This window comes from Papaver somniferum, chromosome 7 (genome assembly GCF_003573695.1).
Source record: "Papaver somniferum cultivar HN1 chromosome 7, ASM357369v1, whole genome shotgun sequence".
Taxonomy (NCBI): Eukaryota; Viridiplantae; Streptophyta; class Magnoliopsida; order Ranunculales; family Papaveraceae; genus Papaver; species Papaver somniferum.
In genome coordinates, this window is record NC_039364.1 from 57,576,413 (window position 1) to 57,587,686 (window position 11,274).

At 35.8% G+C, this 11,274-nt stretch overlaps 1 protein-coding gene across 1 annotated transcript; it reads right to left on the reverse strand.

Moving 5' to 3' along the window:
- Nucleotides 1–580: 580 nt before the first annotated feature.
- On the reverse strand, nt 581–7,192 carry LOC113297380 (AP-2 complex subunit mu). The gene is made up of 13 exons (XM_026545826.1): nt 6,851–7,192; nt 5,781–5,958; nt 4,950–5,040; nt 4,523–4,617; nt 4,334–4,423; nt 4,218–4,266; nt 3,988–4,126; nt 2,352–2,468; nt 2,132–2,222; nt 1,906–2,048; nt 1,535–1,649; nt 1,097–1,141; nt 581–989 (listed from the first exon to the last, which is right to left on the reverse strand). The coding sequence occupies exons 1-13, from the start codon at nt 6,931–6,933 to the stop codon at nt 909–911; spliced, it is 1,317 nt and encodes a 438-aa protein (XP_026401611.1). The 5' UTR covers nt 6,934–7,192; the 3' UTR covers nt 581–908.
- Nucleotides 7,193–11,274: the final 4,082 nt, after the last annotated feature.

Genomic DNA, 11,274 nt, shown 5'->3' on the forward strand with positions numbered 1-11,274 from the left:
TAATGCCTGCAAATGGATTCATCTTCAGATATGCTAAATTTGCGAGGTCGAACACGAACCGACATATTGGATTTGTGGAGTGAAAGAATGGAGATTGAAGAAATGGTGTGAGTTGAAATGAAATTTGATATTGCATTTATAGGTAGATGAAATGATGACGGTTGGATGAGATGATACGAGCGGTCTAGTCTAGACCGCTGGCGATAGACACTACACCTAACGGTGTAAACTACACCGAGCGGTCGAGACTCAACCGCTCGGTTTGCCAGTTTGTCACCTCCATAGTGGGTGCATAAATGGCAAACATGAATGTTTGCCACACTCATAGGAAGGGGCCTTATAAAGAGGTTATCTGGAAGAAAAATAAAATATTTACTTTCACTACCAAAAATCAAATTGCAGCATAGAAGTAGGAACCTTGAAGATAGTGCCGACTGTAGCATCAGCCTGTCCACTGAAGAAGATCAGTCACAAAATTTCCGAGCACTTCAAGCACGGCTTTGATGCATGTAATATGTTCCCGAGTGTTTCAACTGTGCGTGAGAAAGTTGTGGTTTAACAAATCTTCAATACAAAAAGCTTTGAAGAAAAAGAGGGACATTTATAGTGCAAAGGACCAGCCAAGGCCTTAGATTTACATAACACCAAAGTACACACTATGATTCCACTGAATGTTATATTGACAAAGTAACTCCAACTGCCCCCGGCCAACCCCACCCCACAAAAACAAAACACAAGTATAAAAAACAAGTAATTTCTAAAAAATAATAATACAAAAAGGGAAAAGGAAAAAAGCATATAACATGCATATTTAGAGCGGGTACAAGAGCAACAACTGGACTGCAATGGCTTAGAAATGTGTACATATCTCCATGAACATAATCAAATTAACAGCCTCAATTACATTTCTAGCATCTAATCTCATATGACCCAGCTTTAGTAATGTAGCGGACCCACTCAACAGTGTTATACCCGCTTTTCTCCCATACCTTCAAAACACACAACAAAAAATAGGTGTTAAAGCAGCTGCAACTGAGGAATGGTAGCACAGAAAAATATAATAAGAGAGAATGGAAAAGAAATCGTCGTCTATTACCTTGAGGAAACGGACTCGTAAACCTGACGCGGTAAACATTGGAACCTGCAAAATGAACCAATGTTTTTGAAGCATCAGTAGAATTCACTGGCTCTAATAGGCGATAGATAAAAAGTGTTGCTTGGTAGAATATATAAGCAGCAATTGCACAAGGATAAACAACCAAAGTCGTACAAATGACAGGTTGAAATTGCACTGTCCTATAATGAAGCTGGACAAAACTAGCTGTTCTGCTAGTTTGAGAGAAGGGGCTTAAAAAACTACAATATGTGAAAGCTTCTAAAAGTCTACGACATCCAAATACTAAGCTGTGAAGCTATTTTCCATAATGTATGTTCTAGCCCTTGAGAACTAATAGCAAAAATCTAAGGTCAACTTTTTATAGGTCTATCTATTGGGTAAGTAGAAGAAGTTCGCCATGTATGCTATATGCAGCACCTGAAATTCCATTTGGATTGGTGGTCTTGTCCAGGATTTCTTTTCGGCCATTGTGGAAATCAACTCGACTTCTGCACTCAAAGTTGGTTCAGTTTGTCCGGGGAATTTCCTGATCCTGCACATGTCAAGGATATTAGTAACCCACAGATGCAAAACAAAAAAAATGGAAGGTAAAGAAAATGAATTATGAAAATTTAGAATTTGCATCTGTAACAACCAATTAATTTAAAAAAAATAATCTGTTAAATATTCATTTACTACGTCTTGGAAAAAGAATAAAACTTGAGAAACGCGCGAAGGAAAGAAACCATGACTCAGGAGTAACTAATAATTAATGTCCAAATCACTTATTAATCCTATTGTATACCCACTTCCAGACTAAACAATCAATAGAGGCATTGTACTTCGCTCGACCAGTTGTTACTTGGAAACTTGTCTTAGCTGTTTGCTTTGGTACTGGGATCTTGATGACAACTCCAAGTGCAAACATTTTTGCTCCAAAGACACTCTTCACCTGATATTTAGACGCAGTAACATAAGACTACTGTCAAAGCATGTGATCACAAGAAAATTGGGTTATTCACAACGTCCACAAACCTTAACATTTACTTCCATCCGTGTCCTACCAAGCTCCTTGATAGTTGGCAATACCCGAAATGGAAGGTTTACACCCTCTGTAATACGGTACCTGTGCAATAAAAACTTCCATCACACAGAGGAATAGGAGCCAAAAGCAACAACCAATAGATTTTACCGGTAACTAAGATATTTTAATGAGTAGAATGAGATGCTATTTGAAGTGAAGTAGTAGGCTTACTTCATAAGCTCAAATTCACCATCAGGTGGCACAAAGCTAACAGTCTTTTCCGAGTTGAACCTCGTCAGGTTTACACATTGGTGAAAGGTAACGTCATCAAGCTCAATGGTCTTCCCACTGTAATCAGTCACATTATTGATAACTTAGTAACCAGAATAACTGAAAAATTATGTACTTCGAAAGATAACAGAATACTTGCAACAACAACCATATGTTCGCAACGAGATGAAAAGCACTTTCTAGAGAAAAATGTTTTAATAGTGTGCCGCAGTGCCCAATAACTCAATAAAGTTCATAAAGCATATTTCGGGTTTAGGACAAGAACACTATCCATGTAAAACATCAGAAAATTAAAACAGCAACGCCTTCCACTTAATATCTGGAAGAACAAAAAAAAAAAAGATAATGGAGCAAGACGAATCATAAAAATTTGGAAAAGAACTCCCACAATAAGACTAGTTAGGAAAATTAGAAATCTTGACTGTTTATGATAGTCTAGGAAGCTGTTCAATATGGGATTAGAAACAAAAAAAAAATTGCACTTACACCTTGTTTGGTTCAAAGAAATCAATTATGGGGTAATCCATTTCCAGGAAATTGATTCCCAAGGAACAAGATTCTGAATCCAAATATTAATGTTTGGTTAAGGTAATTGGATTACATAATAATCCAAATATGTTAAATCACTTCAATACCATTGCACAATTCTGATACAAAATTCAAACCAAAGAATATGATCAAAATTAAAACGAAGATGAACTCCAAAAATGATCAGCATCACCCATAAGAAATCCTGATTAAAATCAAACGTCATTACATAATGATGACTGACAGTACGGATCAGAGAAGATTAACAGAAGTTCTAGAGAGAGAGAGAATAAGTTTTTTTATTGTGCCATTGTGGTAATGATGACCGACAGTACGGATCAGAGAAGGTGAGTTAATGTTGATTGTATTGATGAAGATGGAGGGGCAATGAAGTCATCGACATCAATTCCCTTGAATTGGATCATGTTGCATCGTCTGATCAGTGCAATGGAAGAAAGCAGTTTGAGGCAAATGGATTCCTTAGGAATCCAATTCTGAATTTTTCAGTCTGTTTGGTTCGGGAAATTGAGCCCATTCCCTCTGAATCCAATTCCTGAGTTCCCAATTACCCGAAGCAAACACGCTGTTAGTCTATTCTCAAAGAAACATTAGCAAATTGCCATGCTTTTATGCCTCTCTTAGCGCATGAGATGAAAAGCACACATCAGAAGAACAAGAATAACTAAAGTTCCATGAATCAGATAAGGCTAGTCCCTGGATTCTATTCATGCAAGTCCTTCATCAGTATTCTTCACAAGAAACTGAAGTATGAAGCTAACTTCCAAGGTTTTATGTTTCTAAAGAAGCATCTGGTTGGAAGACATATAAAGAATATAATAGCTAATTCCTACTATCCTACAGAAGTTCAAAGGATGTATGATTTATCAGTGAAATCTTCAAAGGAAAATGTTAGACAGACGAATTGTTTTGAAGTTTCAATTTCATAAGGATATCAGAGGGGAACTTGGAAAAACATAACCTAAGAAAATGTTAGAAATCTAAATGCTTGCAAGAGCATTTGCAAGAGATGATTGCCCTCAGAAGGTACCTTTTGGTAGGCCGGGATTTAAGCTGTGATTCTTTTTCAAGTCCGATTTTATCATTCAGGCCCAACTTCAGGTCAGGCATACCAGAGAGGAAGCATTTCATGAGAATTTTCCCAGTCACGTCGCAACGCAAAACACTGCCTATAATGACAGAAATGTTATTCAGGAATCAGAGAACAAGAACAGATAGCTGTGTAGACAATAACTAACACGGGAGCAGAATATTCCATACCTTTCGAGGACATAAGAAGATTCACACTTTCCACGATATCCAAAAACACCTGTATTGACTGACTGTCAAAACTTGGGATTCATTAGATTCATAAAAAAATGAGTTAGTCAACTTGCCTCGTTTTTCTTATACACGAGGCCTTCTCTTCGCCAGCCAACGGCACCTGTAACTTGTAGAGTTGCATTTGGGACTGGTTTATCTGTAGGCTAATAATTTTTAATGAAAAATGGTTAGAGAAACACATTGAATATAACAAAAACTCTATGACCTGAACTTTGTTCAAGTATGAAGCAATCGAGTCTAACCTTGGATGAGAATGGTGACCGGACTCCTTCCTGAGTGATGTACAGCTTCAGAATTTCAGGAGAAAGGTTTTGGGGGTAGCCAAAGTCCATGATTTCTACAAATTGAATAAGGAATATGAATCAATGATACATGGACTTAACCATTCAAGAAATAGCAATCAGCAGGAAATATATCTGTTTGGCTAGTTGAAGCATATCTTGACAAGAAACAATTTACCTGTTTCATTATCATTGGTTGTACAAAGTAAATTGTTAGCACAAAAGCATAATACTCGAATATAATAGATCTTGCACAGGCAAGAACAAAAACAAAACAAAAAACGAAGCGCGAAACCGTATCTAAATTACAGAGAGATCTTGAATCAAAAGGTAAAAATATAATATAGCATGTTCGCTCAAACGAAAATATGCGGGTCAGAATGAATACCATCTAAAAGCTCATATATCAGAACGAAGTTATTACGAATGGCATCTTCATCAAAAGCACCACCAAAATAGGATTTGAACAGCGCAACAGCCTGCATCCAAAAACAACAGCATTCAAATCAGCTAGTAAAGAAGACGCAAGATATGACCAGACATATCAAAAAGAATATACAAGGTATGGCATTAACATGTGATGATACACCCGTTATCATACATCTTGCACCCAATTTATCAGTTTTTAGTGGGTCTGGAAAAGCCTCATAGACCGATGGACATCTACAATATAAGGTGACTAAAAGTAATACAAATGCACAAGTTCTTGTAGTCTTGCTCTTCCAAATCTTCACAAGAAATGCAAATTCATGAACATGTTTCGGGGGAATTGATTTTCTGACAGCTTATACCAGCTTTGGAGACTGACAGACATCTATGTCTCCTACAATTAGATTTGAGGAATATAGTTCGTTAATCTGGTCGTCGAGTGTTTATAAGTGAGTGTATATCTGTATCATGGATATTCTGCCTTGGCTAGATATTCCAGCTGCAAAGGATGGAAATTGCCTATGGTACATGGAATGCACGTATTATACTTGACTCTACATTCTACACCCATTATATCAAGCATGGAACATTCTTGATGTAACCAATAACCTACCTAACTGGCTTTCCAAGTTTAGTCTTTCAAACAAAAATTCCTTTCATTGAAAAATGACTAAGTTGTCACGTTAATAACAGTCAGATCACAACACCGCTGTCATAAAAAGCTCTGCGCAATTCAACGACGAACACAACACTACTATACAGCATACAACCAGGAATACATGCTATTTACCTCAACAACGAACTTAAATGCACAAGCAACATTTGCATTACTGCTGACGACAATCACAATGTACACATTGCTGATTCTCATGTAAAAGAAAGAGCAACCCCCAATCTGCCGAACAGGGCATGTACCAAGCTCCTTTGTCTGCATTATATGCGTGCGGAATGCATCCACCATATTTCCACTGATACAAAAGATGGGATGAACATGAATCAAAGCATGTAAGTACCAGAAAACAGAGTTAAGCAGAAGATAACTTGATTCAGCCAGCCACAGGGACAAGTATGTAGCCGGGGATAGATTATTTAGCACAGCACAAACTCATAAAATCCACATGTATCAAGGAAAATAATGGCTCCTATTAATTATAGAATTCAGAGCAAGGAAATCCAAGTAAAGTTCTTGTGCACATGAGTGAAAGCTAGCCTTTAGATTCCAATTTCTGCATTTATATTTAAATTTATGTTGCATCATATAGTTACTTATACGGTTACACCTAAGAGGCTACACAACTTTGGTTAGATTACAAAAGTAACAACACGAAGTCCACTCATACAATATTATCAAGAGAGTCAAACTACTAGAAGAACTACTATCTGGACTTCATTTACTCCAATAACTGTAGAATAAAAAAATGAATCCCCTTGGGATGATAACACAACTTCATGCAAACACATTTCTCAGTGTTGGGCACAATAAGCTCCCATATCTACAACTCAATAAGCTTGCATACCTAAAACTCATCCAGCCACTGAGAAGCTGTGAAGTAAATATTTACAAGCAACCAAACTATAAAGAATTCATAAAACCATTAAAATCCACTACCCCTCTACGATGGTCATAAAGAACGCAACAATTCTTGATATCTCAAGCCGAAATGTAACTTAACTTTTTACGGCACAACCTTATACATCAAAACATTTTAGCTAAAATTTGACTCTCAAGGTTTTTTGAGCTAATTCTAAGCATTTGAAACACACTACCTAGCTTATCCAAATAATCAATTGTTACCACGATTATATGTAAGAAAACTCTTCTGTAAACAAAACTACTAAATTCAAATTGGGAGAAATTACCCGACATCATCACGGTATAAACGATTGATAAGAACGTCTCCACGAAGATTTAAGAAATAGATAGCTGAAGCAGACACCGGCATCTCTGATCCAGTGGATCGAGAGTTTTCTATTTAGAGATCCCCCAATTTAAGAGAAGGGAAAGATTTGAAGATCCAAATCCCCGAATTTAAAATGTGAATCAGAAACTCATCCACGAAACAGATCTAGGTTTCAGGATGAAATGAAAAAAAATGACTTTTCAGTTTTTGTCAATCGACCTGGCGACTCGTTCTGTTTTTCGTTTTCTTTTCCTTCTCCTTTTTCTCTCCCTGTATAATAAACTCTCGTGCTTTAGGAGTTCCTAACCTTCCATATATCTGAAAGTTTCTACACCACCGGTAGTGTGGGTTAACATTTTCTTCTTTTTCTTTTCTTTTCTTTATTTTGAGAAAATGCAGTCATTTTTTTTGAATGTTTAATGCAGTCATATAGTATTAATTAATTATGTAAACGTGTAAAATTATTGTGGTGAACAGGTACAAAAAAAAATCAATTTGTCGCGTCGCCGAATTTTCAAATGTGTTCTTCCATTACAGTAAACAGCGGGAGTGTAATCCAAAAATTGTTGATTATAAAAGAATAATAACGTTCTTTTCCCACAAAAATAATTAGGATAATTATGGGATAGTTATCTACAAAGTCTTTATCTACTAACACTTTCATAAAACATGTGATTAAAGGATTGCCCGGAAATTCCTCTAAATGTAATCATGGAGAGATGCTAACATTAGAGGAGGATCCAAAAATACGATGTCGACATATTTTATTTCGAAATGTGAATATATGTTTGTAAACCTTATTTTTTTCCCTTTATATCGAGATTAATTTTTCCATGTGGTTTTTTGTTATTCGAGAAAACTTTTAGTAAAATAACGATAACTACACCAGGCATATATCGAATGACCGAGACTTGAACATTGCGTTGAAATTATAGAACAATATCGGAATCAACAAATTGAAACAAGACATATATTAATTTAAGTTAAACTACTCCTAAAAAGAAGCAAGAGTTATATGATAGTTTTCGGCACAAATCAACTAACAATACTGATATAATTATTGCACATCAATATTGAATTTTCGTCGAACACCCCGTGAAACATATAAAAGGATATAATGTATGATTCAAAGAAGGCATACTTTTAGGATTACAACATTGTATTTTTATCTTCTTCATCAAGGTTTTGTCCCGCTGGGTTTTTTAATAAATCAATTGACTTAAATACAATAGAATGTAGGAGAAAACCTCATTTGAGGTACTACATATGATGCACTACTATAGTTCTGCACAAGGGATAGTGTCGTAGGTCCTTTAACCCATGTGTGTGCATACCATATATATGTTACCAGGGTTTACCTCATAGCTTGTATATAGAGGCTTAACATGTAACTCATATCTTATGAATAAGGTTTGTTCTTATAGGGTTGACAAACCTAACTAAATCAATAAATGTGTCAGACATGCACCCATTATGGGTGGGGACAAATGACAAACTCGATGCGTAAACTGGCAAATTTTCCAACTTGCACATTGAGAAAAGTTTCTACCAAGCGGCAGAGTCTTAGCTGCTTGGTAAAGATTTTGTCTCCTACTTTTGGTTATTCTTGTATATAATTTTATTATATAAAGAACCCATCACAAATATTTATTAATAAGATCTCATAAGGATTCCACCAAACAAATCTAAATAAGTTTTCTATTTATAAGGTTCGACCAAACACAACTAAATATGTTGTTTAAATAAAATTTGTCAGGTTCATGAGATCCGGAACATAAAAAATAAAGCTCGCGTTAACCAAACAACGCACGTGTATTAAATATCACAAATCCAAATCCATGGTTCTGATTCCAAAAAACAAAATAACCAAATTGAAGAAATACGGGGTAGAGTGTGAAAGTGAATAGAGTCTATATATATTAAACTCGTCTAATAATTAATCCGCAAAGAAAAAGAAAAAACGCTCACTGGAAGAGGGAGGCGAAAAAATAGAAAGATGGTATTACAAAGAAAGGAATAGCTAAATAGGAATTATATTCAGTGGGAAAGCGTCAATCTTCTCGTATGGAAGTCAATTAAAGGGTCAATAAATTTAAAACCAAATTGTTTATTAGCTCTTAGGAAGAAACAGTTATGGTGGCTGCTTAAAATCAACAACAACTCCAATGTGAAATTACTTTTGGAATCGTCGAGGGTTAGCGTATTTCTCGACAAGTCGTCGTCTAAAATTATTTTTAAAAGCTCGTATTCCTATAATAAATTTTATTTCTGAAACTAAATTATATAGCAGTAAGGCTGAGATATTGATTTGATCCCTGGTTTGATATTGCTCCTGCCACCTGTATCCCCTTTATTATGTCGTTGCCTTCTTCCATGGGTTGTATTACAGGTACATGTGTATTAGGCAATATTGTTTGCTGATTAATTTCGTTCATCATTCTCGTTCCACGTGACCTCCCTGTTAATCCTCTTATAATTGTCTGCAGTGGTTGATTTCGTTCATCGGTAATAGCCATTCCATAGAGAGGTTGTTGTAACACTGATCTTGCGATTCTTTCTTGATTATACTCTGCGACTATAAGTGTTGTTATTCGGGTTGTATCTTCGGCCACTGCTTTGATTGCTGTTGCGGCTATCGTTGTTGCATCTGGAGGCACACTGTTATGCTCTGCAACATTCTACTTTATATTTGTTGCACTGACCAGTTCTTGCCTACTTCATGATAACACTTGTGATGTTATTGGGGTTTCCTTTGGGGTAGCATTCGCTTTAGTTATGTCCTTTAACTTCTCCATATCCTTCAAGTACGATTATAAAGGAGAAAAATAGGTCCACAATGAAAGAAACTTGTTAGTAATGGTAAAATCAATCCAAAAAGGGGACACAGTCCAAAAACTCAAATTCTAGCATGTCAGTGGATAGAGAATGGTAAATAAGATATCATGTGTTCGAGAAAATACGATTGATTTATTGAAAAAATTTCAGATCTAGCAGAAATGTCATGAAAACAGAAGGGAGCTAGTTTTGTAAAAGACATATCAGACGCCTAGATCAGACACGTTGGTATTGTGCTCATTTTCTCGTAGAAACAAAATATTCATACGGGGCAGAGATGGTTTTTGTAGTCTCAAATTAGGAATAAAATGTGAATATAGTGCAGAAAATATCTGTTTCTGGATTTTTTGTATACTTTTTATGAAACATGAGTTCCGACGACGAGTCATGTTTTTGGAATCATATTTCAACTCTTCAAGAGGAAAGAATAAATATATAAGATCCGAATAAGATATAGTACTAAAAAGATGACCTTTTCTCAAATAACATATATGTTAGAGCATAGCTTGGTTGAACCCACCAAGCGTTGGTATGTCAAGTTTGGTTGTCATATTTTAGTGAATCAAAACTCATTTAAAGAGTCGCTTGATTATATACTAGAGTCAACTTCGTATAGGTTAGCTTAAAAGTGTTAGGATATGAGACTTACAAGTATTACATGAAGACTTGAAGAATGTGAAGAAGTATGGAGCTACAACGACAACATCATCCTTTCTCTTGAGGTTAGTAATATTTGACTTGAACTATTTCTTTCCCTAACGTATCTTTCAAGTCGTGCATATTGAAAACATAACTGTGAAGCTGTGTATGAAACTCTAGTTAGACATAGTATTAAGGAATACAATACGGGGTTTATTGCTTAACCATTAAATTTTGTATATAAGACATCGACATGATCATATGAATGTTATTGTGATTATGTATGGGTATGAGTGAAGATTTCATCCTAGGAAACAATGTTTTACATTCGTTTAAAGGAAGTAAGTTCATAAACTCGTTTTGTGAATCGAAAGGGAAATCCTAGGCTTATTGGTATTGGTATTCATTGCAAATCTATTTTGAATTACCAATATTTATGTTTAGTATAACCACTCATAAACTTGTTTATGTATCTTGGTAAAACTATTCACAAGGCCTAACTTATGTATTGGTCTGACTTTTATTAGTGAAATCGATCTTAAGTAATCACTCAAGATGGTGTGATCGATGCCTTGTAAATAGAAACTTTTATCTAGTCATTGGGGAACCGATCCTAGTAAGAGGTGCAACAAATTTGCAAGAGGGAATCGATCCTTGTAAGAGGTGCAACACGTTTTTAGTAGATGGGGGAACTGATCCTATGAACATGTGCAACAAGTTTGTAGTTTTGGGGGAACCAATCCTTTGGACATGTGCAACCGAATACAGGTAGTTACCATAAGTTATGGGGAACCGATCCTAGTACCTAGTCAACCGGATTTTGGTAACTAGCGTGACGATGCACAATACTCACATGGAGGTAGAACCGAACTTTTTTTGGTAGAACCGTGAAACCCATAATTGGTGATT